Source organism: Artemia franciscana, chromosome 13 (assembly GCF_032884065.1).
Source record: "Artemia franciscana chromosome 13, ASM3288406v1, whole genome shotgun sequence".
Lineage (NCBI taxonomy): Eukaryota > Metazoa > Arthropoda > Branchiopoda > Anostraca > Artemiidae > Artemia > Artemia franciscana.
In genome coordinates, this window is record NC_088875.1 from 23,107,044 (window position 1) to 23,134,236 (window position 27,193).

General features: G+C 34.5%; 2 protein-coding genes across 3 annotated transcripts in view; both read right to left on the reverse strand.

Moving 5' to 3' along the window:
* The window catches only part of LOC136034676 (intraflagellar transport protein 52 homolog), a 36,142-nt gene extending 34,830 nt beyond the window's left edge, over positions 1-1,312 (reverse strand). The window contains exon 1 of the mRNA XM_065715997.1: positions 1,035-1,312. Within this exon, the coding sequence (XP_065572069.1) occupies positions 1,035-1,231 (197 nt within the window). The 5' untranslated portion in view covers positions 1,232-1,312. The remainder of the gene's footprint in view (positions 1-1,034) is intronic.
* A 6-nt stretch (positions 1,313-1,318) lies between these two features.
* The window catches only part of LOC136034678 (prohibitin 1-like), a 37,386-nt gene continuing 11,511 nt past the window's right edge, over positions 1,319-27,193 (reverse strand). For both annotated transcript variants that reach the window (XM_065715999.1, XM_065716000.1), the window contains exons 5-6: positions 6,226-6,393; positions 1,319-1,640 (exon numbers count right to left, since the gene is read on the reverse strand). In XM_065715999.1, coding sequence (XP_065572071.1) covers positions 1,383-1,640; positions 6,226-6,393 — 426 coding nt within the window. In that variant the 3' untranslated portion in view covers positions 1,319-1,382. The remainder of the gene's footprint in view (positions 1,641-6,225; positions 6,394-27,193) is intronic.

Sequence of the window (27,193 nt, forward strand, 5' to 3'; positions counted from 1 at the left end):
CGTCATATATAAACAAAAATTTAATCTTTTTAAAAACTGAAAACAAGTCAAATTATATGTAGAGATCAAAAAGGGACAGTAATTGTGAAATGTGTCACACTTTCAGGGATTTGTGAAAAAATTATGCTTACAGCGGAGCAGATGTGATTAACATTGTTATTCACCTACTTGGCAGTAGTGTTTCAGTCGACAAGTTGCCGGACAAGTATTTGTTAACTTTTACGGATTACATCTGGGGAAGTTAATATTGAGCAAATAAGGGATGTTCGAACACACCATGCTTGTCATTGAATCCACAAAAACAACACTAAAAAAGTTTACAACCAGGATTTTTTTTTACCTTCATAGGAGTGAATAATTGCTTGTCAAGCTGTATTTTGAGTAGGGCCCGACCGATATGGATTTTTGGGGTCCGATGCCGATATATCGTTATCGGACCGTTACGATGCCAATATAATTTTTCAATAAATTCTCCTCCGAAAAAAACCTTACCTAAAGTTTAAACCCCCCCCCCCATTCTTTGACCATATTCATATTCGCATGTTTGTCCCTGGTCTGATACACATCAAAAAACAGTTTCAATAATTCGGTTTGGATTCCAAAAATTAGGACATTCACAAGAATTGTTTTATTTTCTTCACATTTTCTGTTCAGCAGCTTCTGAGCACACAAAAAAAAGAAGAAAAAAAAAATGGCGGATACTTGTAGAAGAGACAAATAAGGAAAAATTTAATCAGAGAAGCCGGTTTAGTTACATAAACACATATACATGAAAATATGATTGAAAGAAGTGTAAGATATCTATTGAAAATGATCATTTAATTCTAAATTTCAAAAGCGGGACTTTGAATTTTAATCATTCACATATTAATGTGAAAACTTCACTTGACATTCATACAATATGGTATCTTATTAACAAATCCATGCTAGGCACACTGGATACAGGGATCCAGCTCGTTTTAAGTTTGGAGGAGGGATTTAAAGAAAGTATCGACACAATCGTCCATCCCCAATGACTGATCAAGCAAAATTACCAGAGGAAATATGGTACCATCTTCTGGACAAGATGCGCATAAAAATATATATCGGCTGCTAACCAATATTTCTTTCCCGACATCCGATAATGACACTGACCTTCATATCGGCCCAATAATGGTCGGAGCCCAATTTTGAGTGTTGACGTTTCTGCATCCCAGACGTTTAGGCAGGTCTTATCTCTGTAATAAACCATGACAATAATTGTGCGTGTTCATCCTTTAATTTTAAAAATGTTAAAATGTTGGTCATATACTCTATAAAGTAAAAGCATACTAAGTAGTTACTGGTAATATTTTTAATTATTGTGATATACCAAATCATTTATAAAATCGCAAACAAGAGGATTACTGAGGCAAACTCAACAAAGTTTTCTGCCCAGACGGCAAAAATGTAACATTTCTATTTTTAGCCAATTGATAAGCAATATCTTCAGCAGCCTCAATGCGCCTAAGTTCGACCAAACCTTCTCCAGCGTCACCAAAAGCTTTAGCCAATAGAGCTGCAGCTTCAGAGTCACCCTGAGCGGAAATGACCGCAGCTTTCTTCTGTTGCTCAGCCTTTTCTACAACAAATCGGGCTCTTTCGGCATCTTGTTGTGCAACCTGAAATACAAATGAAAAATCACATATTGAACTAAAATAGGAATTCTTATTAGGAGCTTTATTAAAAAAAAAAAACTATATTTGCTTCATTCTTCTTCACTTGTGAATATGAGCGTGGGATGGTATTTGCAAATATGCTCCCTTTGTGTTATTAGACAGTAAATATTACTTATATTTGAGATATGTAAAAAATTTTTGGGAAAATAAAGTTCTAGTAGAAAATACTAGTCGAAGTTGCATGATCTTTTTTTTAGCAGCAGGCTAAAAACAGAAAAAACAAATAGTTATTACTAAAAATAAACTTTTTACAATGTGATATTTGCCTTATCTTATAGCAATTACCCAACTTATGAATTGCCATTTCTCAAACCTGAACGTCCACATTCCTGAATGTATTATACCTCACCTTTCACTACATACATTTAAACAGAATCTCATACTTTATAGTAGGTAGGTAGGTAGACGGTATTAGACCCTTAAGGTCCAAACCGGTGGTACTGAACTCCGTTTCGTGGCCTTTCAGCAACGAAGAGCAATGAGGGGGAGGGGAAACCATCCTGTGCTTTCGCACACCCTTCCTCCTTACATTTCCAAGATTTTTCCAGGTGCTGATTTAGAGCTAGGTCGACTCTGGCTGACCTTACAGAGTCACTCCACTGACTCCCATCCGAAACCAAACAACTGGGTATATCTAGGATCGAACCCATGCCCCTAGGACAAATAATTCTCAAACCAGCGCAACAACCACTTAGCCAGGACGGCAAACTTTATAGGATTACGTTATAGGTTTCAAAACTTTCAGATGCATCCTAAAAAGACATAGGACCTAATTCATTCTTGCCTAGGAAATAATGATAATAATTCCCTTTCACAAGAGATAGTACCTCCTGGTGCAAAATTCAGGGTCTTATGCAAACAAGTGGTTGTTAGCTTGCTCAACAAACATTTTACGACTATTGTGAGAAGACTGATTCGCTTTCTGCTTATTCAGTTGTAAAATATTCTCAACTTACCTACCTCCCCCAGCCAAGACTCCATTTTTTGTCAGCAGTAATGGTGCAGAAGCTTATTAGCATAGCCAAGCATATTAAACACGGAATATTTGAAGGACGCACAGGTAATCCACGAACTTGTTGAAAAAAGTAACTTCCGAAAAAAAAACTCAAATGAGCACGCAAAGATAGTTGAAACACAAGTTCTTCACAACGCCCTTGGTACAAATGAAATCGACACCACTGGCTTTTTTGATCTAAAGAAGGCATTCAACACCGTTTCCCACTTTATTTTACAGTTTAAGCTTGGTTGTGATGGAATTGAGAAATCCAGTAAGAGATTACATCCATGTCATACCTGACAAACAAGTATCAATTTATTACTTCTGGTGGTATTGTTGCTGCTGAAATTCCCTAAGCAAATACTGCTGGTGTGCCCCAGGGCCCATTTCTAAGTCCTCTATTATCCCTTATACAAGTTTGCAGGATTTCTAGCACTCTAAAGGCATTTAGATTAAGTGTTATTATCTATGAAATTGTTGGTTCCGTTTAACCTAACAACAATTCAGCAATAAGCATGAAAACTCTGCTTTAATACACCTACTCCAGTACTTTATAGATAACATGTTAATGATGAATGACTCAAAGTCAAATTTTGTTTTTCTCCCGAATTGGTGATCATCTACCAAACCTACCGTCCGTGGTGATAGAGTTCATATTATAAGGTAGCTTGGTATCAAGCTAGACAATAGTCTATCATTAAAACCTGCCAAAGGCAATACGGATCAATAGATAAGTCATCTAGCTGCTCTTCTGAGGTTACACAGAAGAATGTATGAAGGTATACTTGCCATGTCCGTTATTGCCAGATTCTACTCCTAAGAAGAGTGCCTACAGGTTTCACAATATTTTCTTTCTCTATTGCAATATTTGAGACTATAGGTGTCAAAGTACCCGCAATAAATTGATATAATATGGAATAATTATAGAGGATATTCTAGTGATTTTGAGATTCTAACGATTTTGATTCTGGAGGTGGACACTCAAGCAACATAAATTTTATGACTTCCTTGGAGCACACGAAGGCCTATGCTTAGTCTCTGACTACCTCATCCCAAAAGTTTGACAAAAGGAAAGGAAACCCACACTAAAGCAAAAGAAGTGATTAATCACTCATCAAAACACAGGGCTCTTCTAACTGCACGCTTGCTTACTATCAAACGGCATGATAAAGAGGAGGTCTTTTTCGAAAGCAACTACAGAAGACTGCTTCTTCTGGGTGAATAGCCCCGATACAGACATGACTCAAAATGGTGAACTTTTGTATTGAATACCTTACAGAGCCATCTGTTCCCAACACCTCTACCCTAAAATAGCTGAACCTACAAAAAAAAAAAGTTCCGAAAGTTTACCATCTTGGGCTATACATATTCAATCAATTTAAAGAAGATCCAACAAATAGAGAATAAGACCATCAACATGGCACGTCAAGACTGCTCAGCGTAATTGGTACTCAAAGGAAACCCTCCCACTATTCTGGGTAGAACGGTGTCAGAGTTATAGTGACTTTCAAGGAACATCCTAACAGAACTGATGCTTTGTAGACATTCAACAACCTTCTTTCTCTAATTAGTTATAAATAAGAGAGGCAGTGAGATACAGTTATTAATCAACTGCAATAAATATGGATGGGATTTTGTTTTTTCAAACAAAAATCAAAACAAACAAAATCATACTTAATTATTTAATATAGAGACGCAAAATAATGCCCTGTGTAGTCTGTAATTTACAGTTTGGATGCACCATCTCCACATAACAATAAAAGACGCCTATTCCTTGCTGTTTTATATTTACTAGGTAAAGTATAATCAAAAAGACCTTTTTACAGGCATGAAAACTTAATAAGGAGTCAAGCTAAAATAGAGGTTCCATGAAATCTCGAACAACTGCCCCGTCATTGAGTCGCACCATGAAGCATGACCTTCAACATCTGATGGGAAAAGGCTTCTTGAAATTTCCTTCCACTTTGAAGCGTTTTGATTAGAGATGAAGAAGATACAGAGGGACTTTAGCCCCATTATTGTACAGAGTATCTGTCAATAGAGAAGGAAATTACCAGATTTTTTAAGCCCAGGCTATAATCAATTGATAAAAATTCGCTCACTTTATACATGTTGACTCAGGGCAATAAATTGAGGGAATGGGACAGAAGTCAACCCTAAAAGAAATACCACACTCCTACCTACCAGCTGAAAAAGTATATATTTCTTAACTTAGAAACAATATTGGTAGCAAGACCTTCCATTTTAGTAGCAAGAGTTCTCTCAACAGACTGATCTCTATCCGCAAGCTAAATAATAAAGAAAATAAAAAGTAAAACAAGAAGGTGTTTCACTCTCTCCTAATCCATAAAAGTCTAACAACAAGTAAAGTAATATATCTACCAAATCTCCAGACGTAGCGGCATAGCGCCTTTTAGCTTGTCCTTAAGTGCAAAATACGACACAACAGATCTTCAGACACTACAGATGTGACCAAACATCCAGAAGGGAGAGCGAATGGAAAAACAAACAGTGAGGATACCAATCACGCCCCTCCTTACTTCACTCCGGATGGGAATAGAAAAATAAACAAGATAGCTATTCTTCCCAATACTTATCCTGTAACCAGAGCCCACTCTGACTGTTATCTGGTATTGGAATCAGACACAAGGGATGGCACCATGCGGCTTGGGGATTTACTTTCGAGAATTTATTTTCCATGAAATTGCTAAACAACTGAAACTACTAAACGATTACGAGACGAGAAAAATACCTTGAAGGCACGATTAAGAAATGAGAAATGGTAGAGGGGGAAGGAGGATAAAGTGAAAAATATTTGTACGGAGAATGGGCACTGAATGTTACAGGGGAGAGAATTTCCAAGAGTTTTCGGTTTGGGGGATATTACATCCTCGGTAAGGAGACAGTGATGGCCATACTCGGGCCAAAAAAGGTGTTGGTTGAAGGGTGTAACTTTCTGAAGAACTAGTCTTCTTCTAACCCTTAGCTGAATCGATTACCTTGAAGATTCTCTAGATGGCTTAAACATGGATCTCCGTCAGATACATAGTCTCTAGAAGGATTCTTCTCCTTCGTCCTCTGAGGACGAGCGAGCTGGATAGTCTTCCACAGCTAATTCATCACCCAAAGCACAACCCTCACGGTTGAATTTTTCACGAAGTTGATGTGAAAAACTTCCATCACCTTCCTATGCCTTCCAGTGCAACTCTATAGTTGACGTCTTTCAACTTCTTCAGTGTTCGATGGGTTATTTCTAACTTATTGGTGCCAATTCCTGTTTCCCTCCTTTCCAATTCCTTTCATAATTCCTATTTCCGAAACTTTTCCTCCAACCTTGACTCTCATTGGGCAACCATCAAAATTTACATTTGCATGCGAGAAGAACCGAACTCGTCCGAAATATGGTTACATTTTGTCACTGTAATCCTAATTAATATTCTTTTTATCCACAGGTCTAGCTTTTGCACAGCAGAAAATGTTCACAAAATAAAAAAAAAAATACATATATATTAAAAAACCTTAAAATATCACCTGTTTTAATTCGACAGCTTCTGTGAACTCACGACCAAATGTTAAGTGTGTAATAGAGATATCATCTAAAATTATGCCAAATTGGGATGCTCTTTCTGTTAAGTCATCACTGACTTTTTGTGACACAAGTTCTCTCTGAGTGATTAGTTCACCTGCATCAAATTGGGCCTAAATAAAAAGGATATATATTACAAGTTGAAAAAGGATATACTTTTAACGAAAGAGAATATAAGAACAGAAGAAAAATAGAGATATGGAGCAGTATATTCGAAGGAAAAACAAACATTCAGCCTGGAAACAAAACTCAAATAATATGACCTTTTAGAAATAGTAAATAAAGGGTCAGAAGTTACCAAACAAATTTGATACAGGATAAAAAAAGTCAATACAACTTACTAGGTTGCTTCGCTGTTTTTTATTTTTAATTTCTATATACTTACCCTGATGTTGTAAGATGTAAAAGTTATCAGGGGATATTCGATCCCAGGTTTCGGCAAATTTTTCTGCTTCTTTTTAATACCTTGTGACAGCGCAGTGGATATGGCCGCGCTACTGGATCAAGTATGCAGCGGTTAAATCCCGCATGTCGTAAGGAAGTTTCCTCAGCAGAGGCACACTTATTACTTTTGTCCTGTGGTGGCGCAGTGGATTTGACCTTAGCTTGGTAATACGTGACCCAGAGATCGAATCACGCCGCAGGAATGCACTGCAGGGCTGATGCAAGGACCTTAGTAGTCAAGAAGCGTCGTTAATTCTTAAATAATAAAAAATAATATCACGGGATACAATGGTTTTCTATTCCTCCCGTACTTTTTTTCTTGTCCTTTTTTATTTTCTTTTTTAGTTTTTTTTTAGCTTTTAAGCTTTTTTAGTTTTTTATTAGTTTTTAGTTTTTTTTTCTTTTTAGTTTTTTGTAGTTTTTACCTTTTTTTTAGTTTTTAATTTTTTTTTACTTATGTCCTGGTCGTCATTTATACTCCCTGTGTCCCAGTCGTCATTTGTATCCCGGTGCTTTGTTGATGGTGATTGCTAATCGAACATTCCTTGTGTCCCGGTCGTCATTTATATTCCCTATGTGCCGGTGTCCCGGTCGTCATTTGTGTCCCGATGTCCCTAAATGTAATTTCGTCAGTCGAAAACATGACGTCAGTCGACACAGAAACATGACGTCACCTGACAGATCCACAGACAGACAACTTATTTTTATATATATAGATAGATATATTAAATATATATATATATATATTTTCTTTTTAGTTTTTTTGTAGTTTTTACCTTTTTTATTTTTTTTCTTCTTTTGTATTAATGCTAAAGCCAAGGTTCAAACCTGGAGCCTCTCGGACCTAGAACCTGAAACATAACGCTTTACCAACTCAACTACTTCGGCTTGAATACATTCGTTTTGAGCAGCTTCCTCGGGTGTTGCCATTGTAGGTTCTTCAGTCATTTTACAATTAGAAATTTCTCTTTCAACGGTCTTCTTACAATTAAAAATTTGTCTTTGAACGATATTCTTAAATACCTGTGTCCTGGTCGTCATTTATATTCCCTGTGTCCCGGTCGTCATTTGTGTCCCGGTATCTCAGTCTGTAATTTCTCTTTGAGTGTCCCGGTCGTTATTTATATTCCCTCTGTCCCGGTCGTCATTTGTGTCCCGGTCTGTAATTTCTCTTTGAGTGTTTTTTTCTTTTTAGTATTTTTTAGTTTTTTACATTTTTTCTTTTTTCAGTTTTCTTTTTCTTCTTTATTTTTCAGCTTCACTATGAAATACATATCGCCGAACCTTTGTTTTTTAACTAAAATCTGGTAGGCATTGATGACCTTATCCAAGTCAAAATCCCAAACCCAATCATCATCGCTATCATTTTCAGTTTTGATATGTTTTGACTCTCGCTGTCCAGGTGGATCTTCACCTAACTGCGCGGTTTCGCGTTCTTTAGCCTCAAGCCTGTTTCCTTGCTGTTCTTTTGATTCCTCGGCACGCTTTCTTTTCTGACTTTCTCTATCAGCAGCAAGTTTTTTGGCATAGACTCTTTGAGCATCTTCATCGGCTTTTGCCATTGTAAGTTCATCAGTCATTTTAAACTTAAACATTAATAGATTTCTACGTGAACATATATGTCTTAAATATCTTTAATGACGTCACCGTCATAGCAAAAATGACGACAACTAACTTCATGACGTCAGTCGACACAGAAACATGACGTCACCTGATCCACAGACAGACACACAGACAGACAACTTATTTTTATATATATAGATATATATATATATATATATATATATATATATATATATATATATATATATATATATATATATATATATATATATATATATATATATATGTTTTTAACTACGTAAAACTAATGATTCTAGTGATTGCCCTTGAGCTTTGTTGATGGTGATTGCTAATCGAACATTCCCTGTGTCGCTGTCGTCATTTATATATCCCCCTGTTCCCCCGGCGTCCCCGTTGTAGTTGTGTCCCTGTGTCCCGGTCGTCATTTATATTCCCTGTGTATCGGTCGTCATTTGTGTCCCGGTGTCCCAGTCTGTAATTTCTCTTTGAGTGTCCCGGTCGTCATTTATATTCCATGTGTCCCGGTCGTCATTTGTGTCCCGGTGTCCCGGTCTGTATATACATTCGTTTTTAAATTGGTCTTTTTTTTTAGTTTTTTTTACCTTTTTTTGTTTTTTTTTACTTATACCTCATGATTCTAATGATTGCCCTTGAGCTTTGTTGATGGTGATTGCTAATCAAACCTTCCCTGTGTCCCCGTCGGCATTTATATATCCCCCTGTGCCCCCCGGCGTCCCCGTTGTAGTTGTGTCCCTGTGTCCCGGTCGTCATTTATATTCCCTGTGTCCCGGTCGTCATTTGTGCCCCGGTGTCCCGGTCTGTATATACATTCGTTTTTGAATTGGTATATGATGAAATAAATTTTTGTGTTTTTCCCCTTTTTTCTTTTTAGTTTATTTTTGGTTTTTACTCTTTTTTTTAGTTTTTTTCTTTTTTCTTTTTAGTTTTTACCTTTTTATTTTTTTTTTTTAGTTTTGTTTTTCTTTTTAGTTTTTTATTGGTTTTTACCTTTTTTTTTTAGCTTTTTTAGTTTTTTTTTCGTTTTTTCTTTTTACTTTTTTAGCCTAACCAGGATTTGAACCTGGGACCTTCATTCTCCGTTCTGACACCCTCTCTCACCGAGTGACTACTCCAGCATGTTCATTTTGGTGTTTTAAATGGTATATTATTAACCAAATTAATGTGTTTTACAATATACTAAGCATCGTCATAACAAAAATGACGACAACTAATTTCATGACGTCAGCCGACACAGAAACATGACGTCACCTGATCCACAGATCCACAGACAGACAACTTATTTTTATATATATGTGTCATTTATATTCCCTGTGTCCCGGTCGTCATCCCGGTATACATTCGTTTTTGAATTGGTATATAAATTTTTTATTTTTTCCCTTTTTTTCCTTTTAGTTTTTTTTTATTGGTTTTGACCTTTTTTTTAGGTTTTTTAGTTTTTTTCTTTTTTCTTTTTAGTTTTTTTTGAAGTTTTTATCTTTTTAGTTTTTTTATTTTTATTTATATTTTTTTAGTTTTCTTTTTCTCCTTTATTTTTCAGTTTTTTTCCTTTTTTTAGGTTTTTTTTCTTTTTTAATTCTTTTAGTTTTTACCTTTTTTAGTTTTTTTTAGTTTTTTAGATGAAATTTTTTTTTAGTTTTTTTCCTTTTTTTCTTTTTAGTTTTTCATTGGTTTTTACCTTTTTTTTAGCTTTTTTAGTTTTTTTTCGTTTTTTCTTTTTACTTTTATTTTTAGTTTTTATCTTTTTTATTTTTTTTTATTTTTATTCTTAATTTTATTAGTTTTCTTTTTCTCTTCTATTTTTCAGTTTTTTCCTTTTTTTTAGTTTTTTTTTAGTTTTTAGTTTTTTTAGTTTTTTAGCTTTTTAATTTTTTTCATTGGTTTTTAGTTTTTTTTGTAGTTTTTGCCTTTTTTTTTAGTTTTTTCAGTTTTTTTTTTTAGTTTTTAGTTTTTTACCTTTTTTAGCCTAACCAGGATTTGAACCTGGGACCTTCATTCTCCGTTCTGACACCCTCTCTCACCGAGTGACTACTCCAGCATGTTCATTTTGGTGTTTTAAATGGTATATTATTAATCAAATTAATGTGTTTTACAATATACTAAGCATCGTCATAACAAAAATGACGACAACTAATTTCATGACGTCAGCCGACACAGAAACATGACGTCACCTGATCCACAGATCCACAGACAGACAACTTATTTTTATATATATGTGTCATTTATATTCCCTGTGTCCCGGTCGTCATCCCGGTATACATTCGTTTTTGAATTGGTATATAAATTTTTAATTTTTTCCCTTTTTTTCCTTTTAGTTTTTTTTTATTGGTTTTGACCTTTTTTTTAGATTTTTTAGTTTTTTTTTCTTTTTTCTTTTTAGTTTTTTTTTGAAGTTTTTATCTTTTTAGTTTTTTTATTTTTATTTATATTTTTTTAGTTTTCTTTTTCTCCTTTATTTTTCAGTTTTTTTCCTTTTTTTAGGTTTTTTTTTCTTTTTTAGTTCTTTTAGTTTTTACCTTTTTTAGTTTTTTAGATGAAATTTTTTTTTAGTTTTTTTCCTTTTTTTTCTTTTTAGTTTTTCATTGGTTTTTACCTTTTTTTTTAGCTTTTTTAGTTTTTTTTCGTTTTTTCTTTTTACTTTTATTTTTAGTTTTTATCTTTTTTATTTTTTTTTATTTTTATTCTTAATTTTATTAGTTTTCTTTTTCTCTTCTATTTTTCAGTTTTTTCCTTTTTTTTAGTTTTTTTTTAGTTTTTAGTTTTTTTAGTTTTTTAGCTTTTTAATTTTTTTCATTGGTTTTTAGTTTTTTTTGTAGTTTTTGCCTTTTTTTTTAGTTTTTTCAGTTTTTTTTTTTAGTTTTTAGTTTTTTACCTTTTTTAGCCTAACCAGGATTTGAACCTGTGACCTTCATTCTCCGTTCTGACACCCTCTCTCACCGAGTGACTACTCCAGCATGTTCATTTTGGTGTTTTAAATGGTATATTATTAACCAAATTAATGTGTTTTACAATATACTAAGCATCGTCATAACAAAAATGACGACAACTAATTTCATGACGTCAGCCGACACAGAAACATGACGTCACCTGATCCACAGATCCACAGACAGACAACTTATTTTTATATATATGTGTCATTTATATTCCCTGTGTCCCGGTCGTCATCCCGGTATACATTCGTTTTTGAATTGGTATATAAATTTTTAATTTTTTCCCTTTTTTTCCTTTTAGTTTTTTTTTATTGGTTTTGACCTTTTTTTAGGTTTTTTAGTTTTTTTTTCTTTTTTCTTTTTAGTTTTTTTTTGAAGTTTTTATCTTTTTAGTTTTTTTATTTTTATTTATATTTTTTTAGTTTTCTTTTTCTCCTTTATTTTTCAGTTTTTTTCCTTTTTTTAGGTTTTTTTTTCTTTTTTAGTTCTTTTAGTTTTTACCTTTTTTAGTTTTTTTAGTTTTTTAGATGAAATTTTTTTTTAGTTTTTTTCCTTTTTTTCTTTTTAGTTTTTCATTGGTTTTTACCTTTTTTTTTAGCTTTTTTAGTTTTTTTCGTTTTTTCTTTTTACTTTTATTTTTAGTTTTTATCTTTTTTATTTTTTTTATTTTTATTCTTAATTTTATTAGTTTTCTTTTTCTCTTCTATTTTTCAGTTTTTTCCTTTTTTTTAGTTTTTTTTTAGTTTTTAGTTTTTTTAGTTTTTTAGCTTTTTAATTTTTTTCATTAGTTTTTAGTTTTTTTTGTAGTTTTTGCCTTTTTTTTAGTTTTTTCAGTTTTTTTTTTTAGTTTTTAGTTTTTTACCTTTTTTAGCCTAACCAGGATTTGAACCTGGGACCTTCATTCTCCGTTCTGACACCCTCTCTCACCGAGTGACTACTCCAGCATGTTCATTTTGGTGTTTTAAATGGTATATTATTAACCAAATTAATGTGTTTTACAATATACTAAGCATCGTCATAACAAAAATGACGACAACTAATTTCATGACGTCAGCCGACACAGAAACATGACGTCACCTGATCCACAGATCCACAGACAGACAACTTATTTTTATATATATAGATTTATAGATAGATATATATTCACAGGTGGGACATAGGGACACAACTACAATGGCGCGTAACTAATATGGCGCGTAACGACTTACGCGCGCGGGGGGCTTGGGGGGCGCGAAGCGCCACCCCAACACCTAGTATATATATATATATATATATATATATATATATATATATATATATATATATATATATATATATATATATATATATATATATATATATATATATATATATATATATATATATATAAAAATAAGTTGTCTGTCTGTCTGTGGATCAGGTGACGTCATGTTTCTGTGTCGGCTGACGTCATGAAATTAGTTGTCGTCATTTTTGCTTTGACGGTGACGTCATTCAAGATATTTAAGACATATGTTCACGCAGAAATCTATTAATGTTTAAGTTTACAATGACTGATGAACTTACCATGGCAAAAGCCGATGAAGATGCTCAAAGAGTCTATGCCAAAAAACTTGCTGCTGATAGAGAAAGTAAGAAAAGAAAGCGTTCCGGGGAATCACAAGAACAGCAAGAAAACAGGCTTGCAGCTGATAGAGACAGTAAGAAAAGAAAGCGTGCCGGGGAATCACAAGAACAGCAAGAAAACAGCCTTGCGGCTAAAGAACGCAAAACCGCGCAGTTAGATGAAAATCCATCTGGACAGCGAGAGTCAAAACATATCAAAACTGAAAATGATAGCGATGATGATTGGGTTTGGGATTTTGACTTGGATAAGGTCATCAATGCCTACCAGATTTAAGTTAAAAAAAACAAAGGTTCGTCGATATGTACTTCATAGTGACGCTGAAAAATAAAGAAGAAAAAGAAAACTGAAAAAAGAAAAAAGGTAAAAAACTAAAAAAAAACTAAAAAGAAAAAACACTCAAAGAGAAATTACAGACCGGGACACAAATGACGACCGAGACAGAGGGAATATAAGTGACGACCGGGAACCTCAAAGAGAAATTACAGACTGGGACACCCGGACACAAATCACGACCGGGACACAGGGAATATAAATGACGACCGGGACACAGGGACACAACTACAACGGGGACGCCGTGGGCACAGGCGGGACATATAAATGGCGACCGGGACACAGGGATTGTTCGAATAGAAATTACAGACCGGGACACAGAGACACAAATGAAGACCGGGACACCGTGACACAGGGAATATAAGTGACGACCGGGACACTCAAAGAGAAATTACAGACTGGGACACCCGGACACAAATGACGACCGGGACACAGGGAATATAAATGACGACAGGGACACAGGGACACATCATTAGAATAATGAGGTATAGATCTGAATTCGGATTGTTTTTCCCATGGACAATTATGTGTTGCATGTTCAAGAGTCAGTAAACCTGACAATCTATTTATATGCACAGACAATGGGACAGCGAAGAATGTTGTATATTCGCATGTTTTACGTAGTTAAAAACATATATTTATATCTATCTCTATTCACAGGTGGGACACAGGGACACAACTACAATGGCGCGTAACTAATATGGCGCGTAACGACTTACGCGCGCGGGGGGGCTTGGGGGGGCGCGAAGCGCCACCCCAACAGCTAGTATATATATATATATATATACTATCAGATTTTACCAAAACCACATGTATTTCTTTTTGGCTATATCGTTTAAAGGAGGTTTCAGAAATTTTAACGTTGCTTGAAAAATTTCACAACGAAGAGCTTTAAATTAAATTTCACTGAAGATACACCCGTGAGGACCGTCACGGTACATCAACCAATCGAATTGTTTCATATTCATAATTCAATTATTGCATTTTTCCTTTCAAGTGAGGGGGGAGAGATAGCCTTGCTTTCGAGCCTTATTTTCTTGCTCCAACATGCAACACATTTTTACTATTTTCCTTTTTTGTAAAAGCTCCCATCTATGCAAAGGTTTTTGTAGAGTACTTTACTTATCTATTTAAAAAGAGTGTTGTTACTACAAAGCAAGAGAAATCTAAAATAAAAGAAAACATGACATCATATCGATAAAGATGAAACGTCATAAAGAAAAGAATTACTGACGTCATCACTTGTATATATACATCGCCTTCACTGCATATGGTACCCAGTTTAATTGAAGCTCAACCAATTCAACAACTAAAATAATAGCACAGATGTATTATCAAGATATAATAGAAATGTCACCGTCGCATTCAATTACAAGTGAAGATTCATCGCCCAAGAGAGTTACCAATTCAAAAACTAAAATGACACCAAAGATGTATTATCAAGATATACTAGAAATGTCACCCACACGTTTAGATATAAGTGAAGATACTTCCCGCAATAGATTAAGTAAAAAAAGACCTCATCAGTCGAGTGTAACAAGTTCTATTGTAGAAATGAGCAAATCAACGTCTAGCAAGAGAGGAACAAATTTCAATATAAAAGATTCTCGAGTAAGAAAAACTTCAAAGTTTAGAATGAACAAACTTAGCAGAAAAACTGTTCAGATTGAACAGCTTGCATCATCTCTTTTCAAAAAGAAATATGACTTTATTTTTCCAGAACGTGTGGTCTTTCCATCAAGTTCCTGTAATTGGGTTGAAGGTTTTAGAAAAACTGACCAACAGAAGATACTCCTAAAAAAACTAAGGGATGTAGACTTTAGGAAAGAAGAAGCAAATTTTTTGCAATGCGGTAAACCGGAAGTAGATGATATTTCATTGCCTTTGGAAGTAATAATATACAAAAAACTTCGGGACTTAAGCTGTACTCCTGATTTCAAAGATTTCTATGACTTTGGAAACGTTGGGTTTCTAATTGCTGAGCATCCTGAGTCGTTTTCTGATTTCAATTCAAGAAATAATTATGGCATCGAAACGCTTTCAGAAAGAAAAAAGAAACTCTTTTGGCTTGATTTGAATGATACACTTAAGCGTATAATGGAAAGAGGTATCGTCTTTGACGATCTCGATCTGGAAAGTATTTACTCTACTACACATGGTCCTCTAATCACAAATTTTGATTCTGCGCGAAGTCTTTACAAAGGATTGCCTCCAGCAGACTACCCAAGTTGCTTGATTTCGAGGCTCAAGCGCCGATTCTCAAGACAGTGGAATTAGCCATGTTCGAACTCCAAAATGGAATATTAAAAAAATTGATTAAGTTTTGGCGAAACTGATATAGGTATTTGACACCAAGGCCAGATTTCGCCTAGGAAAAATTGGATTGGCACAATTAACCACCTATTATACTCCCTAGTTGCTAAATTAGTAATTTTTGTGCATGCCCACGTGCATTAACAAGTCCCAGTGGACAGTTTGTGTTGCTAAAAATTATTTTACGTAGTTAATGTGTGCTTCATTGTTTCTTAATAAAAAATCAATCTAGACCTGAACTCTAAATTGTAATAAGAATAGGCAATAACAAAAAACAAGATTATGTAACTTTTGAACATTTTGTTCTCTGTTAGGTTTTAAATCTTAGGTTAGGTTTGCACTCTGTTAGGTTTAAGTATCTGTTATGTTTTGTGCTGTGCAGTAAAAGCTATTATGTAGTATTGAAGACACAGCTACTTTCCTATAAAAAAGATCATTTCATAAGCTTGTGCTGCCTCCTTCCGCTAGCTTCACTCAGGCCTTAGATCCACGCAAATAGCTATCAGATGATATCATTTTCGGTCTTTTTTTTCTGTTATAATTTTGAAACTAATAGAGCCTACCAGTAATAACAAATGTAATGAAATTATTTTGTGATTTTTTTTTTGCTTAAGTAGTTTGGTTCTCTACACAAAAGATAAAAATATAGGTAACACAGAAGGGAAATCACTTTTTGAAATACAAACGAAAGACCCGAATTCCCCATCGTTTTACCTAACAAAAGGATGGGTTTGCCAGATTTTTTTTTTCGTCTCTTCAATCACTATATCCACAATGGTTGGCGGATCAGGCGTTAGGTTGTCGCATATCATGACATTATAGCTCTAGTTTTTCAGTTAATTCGTTTCTTTTCAATCCACTTCTTTTGTGAATGTCTATTTTCATGGTTGATAGCCTATAAGTATTCTCATGGCCTGTACAAATTTTAATATTTCTACCTTCTATAGTTTAGTTGTGAACTCAGAGAATGAAGAGAGAAAACAGTTCCTGGTAACGAACTGTAGTAAGGAGTGACCCGGCTCAATAGTAACTAAAACACGGACACAGATTTTAAATATATATATGTATCATCGAGTTTAGTCCTACCCATCAAAAGTTACGAGCCTGAGAAAATTTCCCTTATTTTCGAAAAAGGGGGAAATGCCCCCTCAAAGTAAAAGAATCTTAATGGAAAAATCACCCCATCCGATTCAGCGTATCAGAGAAACCGTACTGCAGATGTTTCAAGCTCCTATCTGCAAAAAGACGAATTCTATATTTTTTCCAGAAGAAAGATCACGGATGCGTGTTTATTTGTTTTTTTTTCCCACGAGTGATCGCATCGACCCAGTGGTCCTAGGATGTCGCGAGAGGGCTCATTCTAACGAAAATTAAACGTTCTAGTGCACTTTTTAAGAAATTATAAGTTCTAGTGGCTTTTTAAGTAACCGAAAAAATTGGTGGGGAACAATTCCTCCTCTTCCACCCTTTTTGTCTCAATCGTCGAATCAAAACTTGGAGAAAGCCACTAATATGCAATTTTGTTTACGATGAGCCAAAATCAAAACCTACATTAATTCTGAAACGTTCAGAAATTAAATAAAAACAAGTTTTTTTAACCAAAAGTAAAGAGTGACATTAAAACTTAAAAAAGAAAAATTACTCCACATAGGCAAGGGGCTGTCCCCTCCTCAACGCACCTGCTCTTTGCGCTGAAGTTTGACTCTTTGTCACAGTTCTACTTTTCAAAACAATTAAAAACTTTAGCGTAAAGAGCGGGGCGTTGAGGAGGGGACAACCCCTTTCATATACGGAGTAATTTCTCTTCGTTTTAAGTTCTGATGTTGCTTCTTACTTTCAGTTTTAAAAAATTGTTTTTTTTTTTATATATTTGATTATCACTTAGCATTGATATTGATATCAACAAATGCTAGTATTGATATAAGGAACAATTGAAAAATGTATCAGCATTAATTACTTCTACATGAAAGGGGTGTTGGATTCAATTCAAACTTGGTGGAAAGTACAAGGCAAGCTTATTATGGATTTTTTTTATGGTCTACACATGATTAACTGTCTCTGAAAGGGGGAGGGGGGATAATGCATCAACACTAGGCACTAGGGTGTCGAATTCATTTCTAGATCAGTAAAAAGTATGAAGTAAGCTCGTAATTGGTGTTTTTATGCTCTGGACCTGATTTACTCTCTTCGAAAGGGGGGGGGGATCAACAACTAATTTCATAAGCTCTATGACTAGGTTGACGGGTAGAATTCACTAAAAAAAGTCAACGGAAGTCCGTGCTCGATGGGACCTTTGTATGTGAGGGAACGGCTGAATGGTTGTCAAGTGCATCCATTGGATTGATTTATCTGATCTCAATTAAATATTTTTCTTGAGTTGAGTTTTCGGTGGAATAGAAAAAGCCCAGGCCTTTTTTTTTACAATCACAGACATTTACATTTGTAGAGCAGATGTACAATTTGAGTGAAATGTTCCTTTTAGCCCACAAAACTCATATATACATAGAAAACACAATAAAAAATATTTCAATGTTTTTGTTGAAGCTAAAAATAGTATTTCAATCCGTCTGTTTCGTCAAATATTTCCCATGTTCATTCTAAGGAAATTTTTTTCAAGGTTAATCAAATCGAAGCATGAGGGATTTACTGACTATCAACCCACAAACAATTAAAGAAAATAGATTATTCTGCTACATTATCCACTTATTGACACGCAATAATACATTAGTATGGTCACTCCCTAATTGTAGTAAAATCAAATAGTTGTGGGCATCAAGTCATGGTTAATTGTAGAAAAAGCCAAGACAGATAGTCCAATTGAGTGAGAGGCAATTCTGACATTACCCCCCCCCTCCCCCTATTAGGATTGTATAAAAATGATGTTGGTTCATTTGTTACTAGATATGTCTGTCTATTATCCGTCTATGCACCAGGAGATGAGAAGCAAATAATTCACCCCAAAAATCGGTCGAAGGCGAAACAAGTCTGCTCCTGAATCCAGGTTTTCAGAAGAAAAAGAAGAAGCTTATTCGCCGAGAACTAAACTCTACTGAACAGAGAGAAACAGTACAGAACCCCTTCATCTTCTTTTATAATTCGGTTAAGATTACCAAAAATTAGCTATGCAGAAGAGAACATGCTGTAAAAAAGGGGAGGCCTTTGGAGAATACAAATGGGATTAGAAGGCGGTCCTTTACTTGATTAAATGAAAAAAAAATTAACTGTAAGTAAGGAGCGACATTAAAACTTAAAAACGAACAGAAATTATTCCGTTGATGAAAGGGGTTGTCCCTCCTCAACGCCTTGCTCTTTACACTAAATTTTGAATCTTTCTCACAGCTCTATTTAAAAAAAAAAAAAAAAAAAAAAAAAAACTTTAGCATAAGAGCGAGGCGTTGAGGAAGGGACAACCCCTTTCAGAAACGGAACAATTTCTGTTCGTTTTGAGTTTAATGTCGCTCCTTACTTGGAGTTTAAAAACTTGTTTTTTTTTAATTTAATTTCTGAACGTTTTTGAATTAATGCATGTTTTTATTTTGGCTCACCGCAGATGAATAATTAAAACGAAATTTGCACATTAATTTTTTTTTTTTACTAAATGGCTTTCTCATAGTTTTGACCGGACGATTTTGATAAGAAAAAGTGGGGGAGGAGGCCTAGTTGCACTCCAATTTTTGGCTACTTAAAAGGCAACTAGAACTTTTTATTTTTTTACGAAGGTTTTTATTAGTAATAAATATTCGTAACTTACGAATCAATTTACGTAACAAAATTCGATAATTGTATCTTTTAATTACGCATTTGAGGGAGTTCTCCCCCTTGTCAATACTTCGCTCTTTACACTTAAGATTCAGCTTGGTCCCAATTCTTTAAGAATGACCCCTGAATCACAAACGCCGTAGAATAAATAGTTGAAATTACTAAAAATACTTTAGCGTAGAGAGTGAGGTATTGTGGAGGAGACGAACCCCCTTATCTACGCAATAATTTTTTTCGTTTTAGGTTCTAATGCTGCTCCTTACCTCCACCACAAAAAGCTTTTTTTTATTCTCTCATTATTCTTTTAAATAGTACTAGAAAATCCTGCGGCCCCTTCATGGAAATTTTCTTCCCTGATGATGAATTCCTCCATGAAACAATACTCCCACATAATCCCCTCCTCGACCCCCCATTTAACGTGGAAAAGTCCCCCTGAAATCGTCTGTATACGTCCCAATAACCATTACTTTATGTAAAGAATGGTCAAACTTCGTGACTTGCAGCCCCTCTCCCGGGGACTGTGGGGGAGCCAGTTGTCCCGAAAGACATAATTATTAGGTTTTTCCACCATGCTGAACAAAATGGCTATCTCAAAATTTTGGTTCAGCAACTTTGGGAAAAATGAGCATGGGAGGGGGCCTAGGTGCCTTCCAATTTTTTGGTCACTTAAAAAGGGCACTAGAACTTTTAATTTCCATTAGAATGAGCCCTCTCGTGACATTCTAGGACCAAAGGTTCGATACGATCACACCTGGGGAGAAGAACAAAAAAAGAAAAACAAACAAACAAGCATCCGTGATATTTCTTCTGGCAAAAATATAAAATTCCACATTTTTGTAGATAGAAGCTTGAAACTTCTACAGTAGGGTTATCTGATACGCTGAATCTCATGGTGTGATTTTCGTTGTAACTATTGTTATCAAAATTTCATTTTTTAGAGTTTTGGTTACGATTGAGCCGGGTTGCTCCTTACTACAGTTCGTGAAGACGAACTGTTTGACTCAGTAAAATTTGTATAGCAGGGTTTCCCTGATCTAAAAAGACAAAATCACAAAAATGGTAAAAAGTGGACATAAATTAAGAATTTTGTTCCCCTTTCAGCATTAGCTTTAGTCAAGTTGAGGAAGAAGTAAACTAAAAAAAAGAGACTCATTTAAAGAAAAGACTTGAGTGTAACTGATAAAACATTGACAAGAAAGAATATGCTTATATTGGGTGAATTATTTGACAATTTACAGATTATGCAATTTTTTTTGTTTACAGGGGTGCAGCTACATTGTTTTAACCCGGGGGGCAAGAGGGGGTGATACTGAAATAGGTGCTATTCAAGGGATGGCGAAGAAAAGTAACTATTTAACAAACACGCTACTTCGTGAATTTAAAAAACATTACGTAATACATTAAAAACAAAAAAACAGACATTAAACAATCATACATATAAGTGCTGGTGCTTGGCTTTTACTAAAATTGTCAGCAATGATCTGCTGCAGACGACAAAAGCATAATGTAATCAAGGTTTCAGGCGGGCTAAGGTCAATGTTGTACATACCTGGCTTTTTCAGACAGATTCACCCCTAACACTGCAGCACATACCCCCCCTCTACTTCCCTCATCCCCCATGCCCAGCAAGGGATGTTCGATCTCATAATTGAAACAAACTCTACTCTAATAACCCCGGATATCGCGCTATTCCCTTGCGTAATTTTGAATGGATTTCGACGCTGTAAGATTTAATTGGTTGCACTAGACTTTTAATATACGTGATTTATTGATATATTATTTATGACTTTTGTTAAATTAATTTGTTTGTGGGTTCTCCGATTTGTATTAGCAAATAGCATTGATATCAGTGGGCCGCATAAAGCCGAAACAAAATTATAGGTAGCGCAATAGCGCTGCCTAAGTAAAGATACACGATAAGCCAAAGTATTACCTAAGAAACTGAACATTATATTGCGATTATATTTATATTCCCCACATTTAAATAGCGACTGGATTTCAAATTGAAAGTATCTGAAAAATAAAGTCAGAATTTTTAATTTATCCGTTTGGCAAACAATATTCAAAAAATCTGAAAATTTCTTGACATTATTGCAGCAGAAACCATAAATAAAATAAAAATTGCCATGGATGCCAATTGGCAGGGAAAATTGACTCCTAGGGTTTCAAAATTACTTTCCCTTTGCATCTTTGCTTCAGAAAACGAATTCTAAAAAAATTACAAGTTTTTTATGTGTAAATCAGGGTATGGTGAATAAATCAGGGTATACGTTTCCAGAGAGGGGTTACATTTAATGTCGTTTTAAGGTCAATAAATCCCTTCATGAGCAAAACTCGGTCTCCTAGTGCTGCATGATAAAATTGATAATAATAGAAAAAGACAATGGGTTGGTACAGCTTATACGAACACGAAATTTCTAAATTGCGAGAAAAATACACATATTTTGATCAAATTCACTTTATCCTACTCGCAGCAGACATTTCCTACATGATGATGCAGAGATAAATATCACACAAGTAGCACTGACGTTACGTGAAATCCGACTGATAACAGTTATAATCCTCAGTACATTTATGTCAATTATTTTTAGCGCTGGTTAAAAAAACAATATATTTAGAAAAGAAAAATAGCAAAAATTCAGCTTGGTATTGTACATAGAGGCAGTTCTACATTTATGGGTTATTATGTGAATTCTTAACATAAGGAATAGAACATTATCAGAGCTTATTGGGCATTTCAATGACAAATAAGAGAGTCGGAATTTTAACTTAGCACTAGAATTAAAAATAAAAACAACTTGATGATTCCTAGAGCATGTCTCCCTCTACCAAATTTCACGACCAAACTACAACCAATATAAAATTTCTAGTTATAGTACGAATATTATTATAAAAAGCACCAAGTCTTATTTTCTTCTCCAATTATTTCTTTTTCATTCAGAAAATTATATTCACTGTATATCTGCGTTCTTGTTCTTCAATAATTCAATTTTTATCCTATTTGCAGATACACAGGCTGTATTCATTTCCACTTTTGAAACCTTTGAAACTAGATAATCTAACCTTGGACTGATAGATCCCAGGTAGTAAAAGCACCTTTCATATCAGGGGGAAAAATGACCTGAGCAAATATTTGGAAAGATATTACTGTGGAACATATTGTGAACTGTAATGGACCCCAAATTTTCTCGTTTTCCTTATGTTAAAAACGAGCATGGATTAATTAAAAAAAAAAATTCTACCAATAGTAAAGAGCAAATTTGACACTTGAAACGAGCAACAGTTTAAAAGCTAGGTAATAGATTATAGCTTTTTTTCAAATTATTGGGGGGGGGGGGGAATTACCCCTTGACCCCCCCCCCCCCCCCTTCCCCCTCAACGACACCATTGATTCTTTACACACATAATTTATCATTGGGAAAGAGAAAAATATTCAAAACTGGTTGTGCCCCAAAAGAGTAATGGTCTAAATGTATACTTCAATGAATATTGAAGAGTATTTTGAACTAAATTAAAAACCACAATGTGTATCCTGGTTATATGGAAGGAGGATTAAAATTTTGAAAATGATTAATCAAAGAAAAAACGTAAGGAATTCCCCGTCACAAACGGGAAATTTAAATATTGACCCAATTTATGATTGTCTTTTGAAAAAAATAACCAATAGTCAATAAGGGAATTAAAATTTTACCTAATCACCAAGGGACAAGATTACCTACTGGACCAAAAAGAGTTTATTCAATATTAGCTAACAAGAGGATTATTTCGCAACAGAATAGTTAACTTAGTTTTAATTTTCATAATTTTTCCTCAGTTGCTTTGATGTTCTCATTGAAGTAACTCTAATAGCTTCTTTTCCCAACGTGAACCAGTAGGGAAAATTGTATTTATTATTATTGGTAGTGGTTTTATTTGTTTTTAGTTTAGTGTTTTTCTTTTTAACGTGTGCTGAGGACACCTAGTTTGGATACAGGCGAAATATCCGCGTTATTTTAATCTTTCATCTCTTTTCTCTCTATTGGTCGCAGTCTCGTTTGAGGTTTTTTTGTGGAGTTTTATCTCTCTTTGTTGTTCAAAGTCTAGTATTTTTTCAAAGATCTACCCTACAATACAAAATGAATACTAGTTGGATGTATAGAAACTACGCTATTTTTATGGGTCTAAAATCCTATACTCCTCTCCTTGTGACAGATTTTTTTTACTTTCTAGATTTACCCCGCTTTACATCTTTAAACATTTGTTCTACTGGGGACTAAATAAGAAAAAAATTGAAGGATTATAAATTGCAAATCGTGAGCAAGTGTTCAAAGTCTGGTATTTTTTCAAAGATATACATTGCAAAATAAAATGAATACTAGTTGTATGTCTAGAAACTACGCTATTTTTAGGAGGTTACAATCATCTACCTCTCTGCTTTTGACAGATAATTTTTGGCTTTCTAGATTTACACCGCTTTATATCTATAAACATTTTTTCTACTACGGACTAAATAAGATGAAAATTGAAGGGTTATAGATCGAAAGCTTCAGAATATACAGTGCGATTCAGTGTGTTTTGATTTGAAGGTCTCAGTTTTGGGCGAATTGAATAGAGAAAGAAAGAAATTGATTTAGATAAACTTAAATACAATTGTGTATACTCCTTCCCTTCCTTTGCCCCTGTTGTTTATCTGTTTAGTTCTATTTAATTAATCTAAAAAAAAAACTCTAAGAAAAATATATGAGAATTCGGACCCAAATCCCTAAAAAAAAACCCAAACCTATAAGCTATACACCGTAGCGTTGTTTGGGGGAAGGGGGTTGTCCCCCAATAATTTTGAGAAAAAATTATTAGGAAAACACAATTTTTTTTTTTTTTTATTTAACAATTTCTTGGGCGCCGTGTGGCACTTTGTGATTGCCTTATTAAGTCAAATTTATAAAAAGTAAATAAATATAAAAATATATATAAATGAGCCCATAATTAGCTCTATGATGCCGATGTGTCCGGCCTAGCATTCCGTTCAAAAAATGTCGCCCAAATTGTGGTTTTTGTGTACAAGGTGGCAGTTTTTGACGGCCTTATCGAGTCTAATATGTAAAAAAAGATAAGATATAAGAATTAGCTTTTATGAGTCCTTAAGTAGCTCTCAATGATATTCCAGTGCCTCAATAGCAATGAAGAAAAATAAGAGGACATATCACTGCCGCACATGTGAAAATAGGATTTTTTTTTTCTTGTTCCATCACCCACCCAAAAGCTTGTTTTCAATACATTACTGTTGTCTGCAGTAACTCATATATGACAGCATTAGTAAAGACCGAGTCCACTACTTAATTTATGCTTGTTTGATGCGTGTGCATTCTTTATTTATGTATTTTTGAAGACTTGCCGATTATTTTTGAAATGTCCAATTGGAGACTTAGGAATGGATCAGGCTATCTTTACTTTTTAACCGCTTGGTACATCCCTCCCCCATCAGATGGAAGAGCACATGCACATGTGATCCCAGGATTAAGACAGCTGGGCATCAGTAAATTATGCAAATTATTAAATCAGAATAAGCGCGTCCGTACGTTCAACAATGTAATATGGTCCAACTTGACCAGTTCTGTAATAAACCAGCTTTGTCCATCTTTCAACTTTGATGTGTTTTATAATATTTTCTACCAATATAATCCGTATCAATTTTATTTGGTCACAATAGGCTAATAAGACCAGCATAAAGAGCGGGGCGTTGAGGAGGGGACAGCCCCTTTCACATACGGCATAAATTCTGTTCGTTTTGAGTTTTAATGTTGCTCCTTGCCTTCAATAAAAAAAAACTTGTTTTTTCTTTATTTAGTTTCTGAGCGTTTTTGCGTTAATGTAGGTCTTGAATTTGGCTCACCGTATATGAATAATTAAAACGAAATATGCATATTAATTTTACTTTTTCTAACTAATATAAACCTTATAATAACCTAAGATGATTTTTGTTCCACTTGCTTAAGAATGACTTCTGAATCAAAAAGGCTGTTTGATTAGAATAATAACCTCTTTTAAAAGTTAAATAAGAACCATTAAAAATAGCTATCGAGGAGAGCTATCTCCCCTCATATACGTAATATTTTTTGTTCATTTTAAGTTTTAATGTTGTTTTTTACTATCAGTTGAAAAAAAAACTTTTTTTATTTAATTGCTGATCGTTTCTAAATAATATCGGAAATCCAGCTTCCCCTCCATGGAAAATTCCCTTCCCCTACGAGAAACTTCTCCATGGAAAGATTTTCCCGTGTAGCTTAAATTAGCGATATTTGCGGAACTAATTTTGTAAGGTATATTAACAGTCAAACAGTTCGTGCTAACGAACTGAAGTAAGGAGCGACCCGGATCAATAGAAACCAAAACTCGAAAAAACTGGATTTTGATACTAATAGATACATCAAAAGAATCGGATTTTAATGATTTTAAATATGTAAGTTTCATCAAACTTAGTCTTACCCATCAAAATATACGAGCCTGAGAAAATTTGCCTTATTTTGGAAAATAGGGGGAAATACCCCTTAAACGTTATAGCATCTTAACGAAAATCACAACATCACATTCAGCGTATCAGAGAACTCTATTGTATAAGTTTCAAGCGCCTATCTACAAAAATGTGGAATTTTGTATATTTTGCCAGAAGACTGATCACGGGTGCGTGTTCATTTATTTTGCTTTTTTTTTCCAGGGGTGATCGTATCGACCCAGTGGTTCTAGAATGTCGCGAAAGGGCTCATTCTAGCGGAAATTAAAAGTTTCAGTGCCCTTTAAAAGTGACCAAAAAAATTGGAGGGCACCTAGGCCCCCTCCTACGCTCATTTTTTCCCAAAGTTACCGGACCAAAATTTTGAGATAGCTATTTTGTTCAACATAGTCAAAAAACCTAATAACTATGTCTTTTGGGATGACTTACTCCCCCGTAGTCCCCGGAGGAGGGGCTACAAGTCACAAATTTTGACCATTGTTAACATATAGATATAGTTGGAAAGTGTACATACGTTTTCAGGGGGATTTTTCTGGTTGGGGGGGTCGGGGGGAGGGGGTTACCTGAGATGATCTTTTCAAGGAGAATTTATCATGGGGAAAGAAAAATTACATAAAGGGGACGCAGGATTTCCTAGTATTCTTTAAAAAAAAAAAAAAAAATATGAAAAGTTTTTTTTTCAACTGGATGTAAGGAGCAGCATTGACACATAAAACGAACAGAAATTATTACACATATGAGGAGGTTCATTTCCTCCTAAATACCTCGCTCTTTACGCTAAAGTATTTTTGTAATTTCAACTATTTATTCTATGACCTTTGTGATTCAGGGGTCATTCTTAAAGAATTGGGATAAAATTTAAGCTTTAGTGTAAAGAGCGAGGTATTGACGAGGGTACGAACCCTCTCATATACGTAATAAAAATATACGAATATAGAAGCACGTTACATAAATTAATTCGTAAGTTACGCACATTTACTACTTATAAAAACATTCGTGAAAAAATTAAAAGTTCTAGTTGCCTTTTTAAGTAACCGAAAAATTGGAGGGAAAATGGGCCTCCTACCCCACCCCTTTTTTCTCAAAATCGTCCGATCAAGACTATGAGAAAGCCATTTAGCCACAAAATATGCAAATTTCGTTTTAATTATTCGCGTGCGGAGCGCCAAAATCAAAACATACATTAATTCAAAAACGTTCAGAAACTAAATAAAAAAAAAGTTTTTTTAAACTGAATGTAAGGAGCGACATTAAAACTTAAAACGAACAGAAATTATTCCGTATATGAAAGTAGCTGTCCCCTCCTCAACGTCCCGCTCTTTACGCTAAAGCTTTTGATTACTTTGAAAAGTAGTGTTGTGAGAAAGATTCGAACTTCAGCGTAAATAGCGGGGCGTTGAGGAGAGGACAGCCCCTTTCATTGCGTTCGAAGTTTTTGAAAG